The 6720-nt window shown below is 36.9% G+C and overlaps 1 protein-coding gene across 1 annotated transcript in view; it reads right to left on the bottom strand.

Annotated features, from left to right (window-relative positions):
- Positions 1-335: 335 nt before the first annotated feature.
- LOC113506835 (serine/threonine-protein kinase 10-like) overlaps positions 336-6720 on the bottom strand; it is a gene marked incomplete at its 3' end in the record, with an annotated part of 30957 nt that continues 24572 nt past the window's right edge. Inside the window, exons 6-8 of the mRNA XM_026889677.1 lie at positions 1892-1989; positions 1009-1186; positions 336-469 (exon numbers count right to left, since the gene is read on the bottom strand). Coding sequence (XP_026745478.1) covers positions 336-469; positions 1009-1186; positions 1892-1989 — 410 coding nt within the window. The remainder of the gene's footprint in view (positions 470-1008; positions 1187-1891; positions 1990-6720) is intronic.

The raw sequence follows: 6720 nt of genomic DNA, 5'->3' as shown, positions 1-6720 counted from the left end.
GCCCCTCACCATTGTTACAAGGCTCGGACAGCGCTCGCAACAGAGCTATGTTTCTAAAAAACTACAAATTGCATCATAATATTGAATAAAAATTGCATTTTAAATTTATTCAAATTTCAATAAATACCTATTTTTTTATCATGAATGTGTTCTAGTCATTGGATACACGAACTGCTTTTGTAAGACGACAAAAAAATCACGGTGTATAGCCGAGGATCGTTTAACGAGGTGCTCTTTCGTATCAAAGGCCAAGAGAAGATTTGGTTCGCTGAGCCAACGGTGTTAGTACTTTTATATAATATTAGTACAAGTTGTAGAATATTCCATGCACATACCTCGCTATCATCATCCACGACCTCCTCCTCGACGACCTCGGCCCTGTACTCCAGCAGCAGGTCTCGCAACGGCTTCGAGTCGAGGTTACCGCTCACGAACTCGTGTTTCAGGAGTTCCACCGCCGTCGCCTTTTCTCAGGGTCCTGGGAGCGAAGATATGATGGTTAATATTTGGCGCAATGGAACTTTGGGAGTTAATAAAGATTACCATTACGTATTTGTGCGTCTTTAAAGTCTTTTCAGGCAAATCGTGTTTTTAGTAGTATTATAGTTTCGTTAATGCCCGCTATAGACCAAAGGCGCGGTGGAATATCTTTCTGACTAATAAATAAAATGCTACAATCACAGAAAATAACTTACTGTTTTATTCAATAGTAGTAAAACAAATTTTAGGGTAGAAGGCGCGACGATACAAAACAACAATTTATCTCTGACTAGTTTAAGACGACTTTTGCGCAAAGTATTTATATACGGCCTTCTACAAAATAATTTTACAAAAACATAAGCTTTAAAAGGTAAAAGTAGTTACTTATAAACCATATAGTAAAGAAGGCACCCGTTCTTGGGCGAATAGTAATTGCCTGTATACGTATGTGCGGTGTTTTATTGAATAAAGATATCCTACAAACAACAATCTTTATCAATTTCGCCCAAAACAATAAAAAAGGCTCACCTTGACGAGCGCCCTGGCTATGAAGTCGTTGAAGGCCTTCCCCAGCGGGAGGGCTGGTCGAGGCGGGCGGCTCGCTCTTCTGTATCTTGAGCAGTACCCTCATGGGCGTCATCTCGTGGTTGGGCGGCTCCATCTGCGCGAACTCTATCAACGTGATGCCTAGAGACCAGATGTCCACCTGGAGGAACAAAAACAATAAAATAAAATAATAGTATAATAATTATGATAATATCCTCCGTGGACAGAGGAATTTAGAGGGTTGGGTATGACTGTGCGAATCAGAGATCAGTCGACCGATAGTCCCAGTACTATTATAAAATATTCTACGAGTTAATTCACATCATGGATGGGCGTGGATTAAATAAAATTTACCACGGGGAGGAAAGTAAGAGTAGACAGAATAAACTCTACCACGGAGGAGGGGGGCGGATTTAATAAAATTCCTCACTTTGGAGTAGAGTAAATAAACTCCTCCACGGGAGGGAATGGGTTGCCAGTAAATAAACCCCACTACAGGGGAGGGTTAGAAGACAGTGAATAAACTCCACCACGGTGCGGGAGAGATTTTCGTAAATAAAATCCACCACTGTAGGTGGAGATTGGAGTAAATAAACTCCACCAGAGGGGAGGCGTTGGACTATATACTCCACCACTAGGGGAGTATTGGAATAGAGTAAATAAACTCCACCAGAGGGGAGGCGTTGCAGTAAATAAACTCCACCATGGGGAAGGGTTTGGACTACATAAAATCCACCACAGGGCGAGGCGTTGCAGGTAAATAAAATCCACCACTGGGAGGGCGGACTGCACAAAATCCACCACACCACCCTCACAAACAACACACATACCTTGAAATCATAAGGATGATCGCGGAACGTTTCACACAGGCACGACCTCCGGCGCCATCCAGTACGGGGTCCCGATGAACGTGTCGTGTTTCTGCAGCGTCGGACTTGTTCTTGGCCGACACGCCGAAGTCCGCTGAACAAATGATGTGAGGGTTGGTAAAGGTGATTGAATTGTTATAGTCTAATGACGTAGGTGTGACAATGCTTATGGTGTATGGAGATGATGATTTTTAAAGAATCCGTTTATAATAAATGATCTTATGATTATAAACTGAAAAGCATGTTGAATGTAACGTAATAGATTTAAAAAATCATAAAATTCAATCAATTTGCAGAAACACATTTAAAAATACTTGACGAATATTTAAAAAACACTACAAAACTTCACCAACACTTTACTCAATACCAAAAAAAAACTGCTGTTATCTTGCTCTGACCTACCAATAAACATAAAATTTCATGAGAATCGGTCAAGCCGTTTCGAAGGAGTGTTTGTACACTAGACAATTATAATTTCAAATACTAAAATGAGTTACAATACAAACCATAACCACCCATCTCGAAAATAAAGATGTTTAATTTTCAACACCAATTTTTAAATATATATAAATACATAACATACACAAACGGTAAAGAAAGACACCTTTGGCTTGCAGTGGGACACCAAAAGCTAATAATAATGACGTTTAAATTCAGAAAGCGGTACTTCTGGACACGGCACGTTCCTCTCTCTGGAGCCTTGACCACAGCTGGTTGGGCCCTTTTCACGATGCCAGTCGGACACTATTTTTTATATTTTTAAATATATGTTGTTTTTTTTATGTATTTGTATGTATGTATATTTAAAAATGTAATCAATATGTTTATGTTTAAATAAAGGAAATAACTTTTATATTATAGTTTAGTTTAAAGCAAACACGTTTTGATAAACCTCGTTTTTTAACTATTTTTAAATCCCTATTACACAAGTACCCATCACTTTACAACGACTAACAGTGAGACAATTAATATAATGTTGACAGAAACGCTCTCACAGAACACAAACATTCGCATATTATTATTATTACATACACAATATTATGTAAGTTGATACGGTAAACATAAATATGGCTACATGCTTGTACAAATGATGGCATGGTAATGATGAGGATAATTAAAATCGTTTAGAAACTTTTGAAAACATATTTATATTTAAATATATTGGAATTATAGAAAAAATAAACGGTTTCCAAACGTATATTCATCAGTATCTCCCGACTAGTTTCGGACCGAAAACTAGGTTGTTTGTAACTTGAATACTTATGCAAATAAAGCGACACAAGGATTAAATTACTGAATCTCGCAGTTGTTCATTAAAACAAACAATCCTCTTTTTTGTCGCGTATATACTTAATATTGAATTTTGCTTTTATATTTGCCTTATCTATTTGCTAGTACACCTACTTCTTGTAACTCTGCACCACCACTTGATTGACTGGTAGAGAATGCCTCTGACATTAAGACCGCCATTGTACATATTTGTATAAAAAAAATTTAATAAATAAATAAATAAACTCTATTAATATTAATTGTTCTAGCTACATAGAATATTACACCTGCGGTTGGTGAGTGATGGGTAGGTCACTGAGATGACGCAAGCTCAGGGGAGCTCTTGAGGACTGATGCCTGTAAGACGAGCGGGATTGTCCGAAAGTGTCACACTACTTAAACCCACCCAGGGTTTAAGTCAGTAGAAATCTGATACTCCCTAAAGCCCATCCAAGTTGAAGGAGTCATATAATGATTTACGATAAACGGTACCGGTAATGAAGTTTAAATGTTACCACTACCATGCCATCAACTGTACTTTCAACGTGAGAAGCTTATTTAAATATAATAAAGCAAATATTTACAAGTTACGTGGTAATTAAACTTACGTAAAAATACATACTATTTACAATGTAATATACTCCCAGACATTTATTTATGTGAAATCGCGTATTTTAGTAAATAATTATATATTATATAAGGTAGACTTGAATGTGTATGAAAGCCCTGCGACACAATTTTTAAAATCATCACTGCCAGAATCGTTTAAAAACCAATAAAAGTAATCCGTCTGATGGGCAAAAACAATGAATAATTGTCAGAAAGACATATTAACGCAGCTGAAACAACAATTACCACGCTTTCGTCTAGCAAACTCACTTAGCCAAAAAACCCCTAAATCCAAAATTTTCAAATCTGGGAGTATATTAAACATATTCTACCAACATATATAACAACATATATATACATACAAGATACACATATAACATACCGCTCCCGTTCCGCCGTTGTTAGTGACGAACGCGGCCAATCATACACAGAGATTTGAAGGCACAACATAGCTTCAGGTCTCTATGTATGACTGGGAGAGATCGTCTGTTGTCGAAGCGTTGCCATGGTTACTGCTTGGTTATCATTACAGTTAGTTTGAGATTTAAGATTATGTCTATATTCTAAATTGATTGAAAGATGAACTATCGCAGTGTGTCTTTTTATACAAACACTAGCTGTTGCCCCCGACATTGTTCGCGTGGTTAGAAGATATAAGTTAGGAATTTTTGAACGGAAGCCCATGAAGATGAATTTTTATAGCCGTTTTTGCCACATTTGCCATTGTATCTTCGCTTCTATTAGTTGCAGCGTGATTTTATATAGCCTAAAACATTCCTCAAGGAATGGTCTATTGAACACAAAATATTTTTTAAATTTGAACCAGTAGTTCCTTAGTTTAGCGCGTTCAAACAAACAAACAAACTCTTAAAGCATTATATATTAGTAAGTGGGTGATTCTCCGGAAAAAAGAAAAACAAGTTGCAAACGTCATTATCCTCACCACACTTTTGATACTGCAGATTGATGTATTCTATATTATTTTTATCCAAGTTCGCAAAGTACTCAGGCTATTAAAAGATGACTTAAAAATTTTAAAAATTTTGTACTACAGTTACTTAGACCAGTTGGTGAGGATAATGACGACGTTAACTTGTGTTATTAATTTTTTCTGGAGAATCACCCAAGTATAGAAGTATAGATATAGATTTTTCGCTTTCCTATCTAAGTAGATTTTGATTTTGCATTAATAAACCATTACTTATTTATTATACAATTACTTGCTTTATTTTTATATCTACAAGTATGAAGTCGCGGGCAACAGCTAGTCATATAAACTTATCATCTGTTAGGTAGTTAAACCGTTGCTATGGGTTACCATTGGTGTGTAAATTGTAAATATAGTTTTTAATAAACATAATAATAAACCTTATTATACATGCCTACGTTACAAAGCAATTCTATACTAAGAATATTAGTAAAAAAAAAGGTTTTCCAATATAAGAAAATTGACAAATATATAATAGGGATGACGACAATTTTTTTTGCAGTGTCCGTCTTGTAGTTTTTTGTATAAAAATGGATACGTATTTTTTAATTTGTCCCGCAAACATAAATTGACCAAATTACAGTGAATTAAACTTACGCGTGACGTCACGATTGAGTATAAATTTTACTCTATCGTTAGGTCACAAGCCCCCTCTCCTAAACTTTAAAGCAGTTAATCTTTGTCAATTCTAGTTTTTCTGAAAAAGGAAAAAATACGTGTCTCATACTTTTCAATTATCTAACTGAGGGACTGATGAGATTTTTTCTTTTTATACCCAGTCATCATCCCTATTGTTAGTAGGTTATAATATACTAAATAACTATAATCACTAAAAAATACGCAAACATATAAAGTTAGTAAACTTGCAACAACACTTTTCCTATCACCCAGACATGACTTGTGAATTAGAATTTCTATGAAAACCACCTTGACTTGGGGTTTACCACCACGTTTTAAAGTAATATAAGACCCACGAGATCACTAGTGCATGAATCTGCCTAGCTACCGTCCCATTGGACTCGCGTAGGGTAAGTGTAAAACGCCTAAACCTAGCACTTCTTGTAAAAACGAACGAGAAGGAAAACGCATCCGTCTCCTTCTTGGCCAGTTATCTGGTCGATGTAATATAGTCCCTCCCGTCCAGACCTTACAGTAGTCACAGGGCAATGCTATAAGTGAACCTTCACTTCGTGCATGTAAAACCACCACGCCCTGGCATGAATTAATTCGATATCGCGGTTCACTGCTAAACATAGAACTCTCCCAAACTTACCCCACAAAGGCAGGTCATCCTCTTTTCTTATCCATCGGGCTGCGGAGCTTACTACAGACCTACACTCTTCTAACAGTCCATTCTCATGGCCTGAACTAACTGTTACTGAATCCTAAACCGCGCTACGTCATCTGCGTTTCTGTGTCGGTGTATGGCAATGCGTTGCGATCCTTCATGCACCACGTCCAGCCCTGACTACACATAGAAGTTCATCATACATCGGCCGATGGGGCCTTGACACTACATTTGCCGACGCATTTATGCTTGGGCCACACTAGTGGCTAACGTCAATGCCCATTAACTATTTTTTGATGTACCGCCACTTGAAGCAATATTAAAATGTTAAAAAGCCCTCTTCATCCTCTCCTCTAAAAAACTAATTTTGCTGTGCCCGACAGGGTCCATAATTGTTTCTTTTAATTTTACCTACCAGCTTTGTACACATTATGGAATGCAATAAAGTTATTAATTGATTGATTGATTGAGATCTCGCCTCACTCTAAACGGTAATTTTAACGCCTAAAGTAGTAGCTACGCCAAAGTTTAACGTTCAAAATCGCGATAATTAATGGTATTTCTTGTTAATGTGGCCCTAGCATTAGAGACAATAGTCTTGTTTGAGGCAGTGTTCTTATGGATCCATATCCATATCCGTAATCGAAACTACCGGACATCCGAAATAAAAA

The sequence above is a fragment of the Trichoplusia ni genome (assembly GCF_003590095.1).
Source record: "Trichoplusia ni isolate ovarian cell line Hi5 chromosome 26 unlocalized genomic scaffold, tn1 tig00004105_group25, whole genome shotgun sequence".
Lineage (NCBI taxonomy): Eukaryota > Metazoa > Arthropoda > Insecta > Lepidoptera > Noctuidae > Trichoplusia > Trichoplusia ni.
This window is presented reverse-complemented; position numbering and strand designations above follow the sequence as displayed.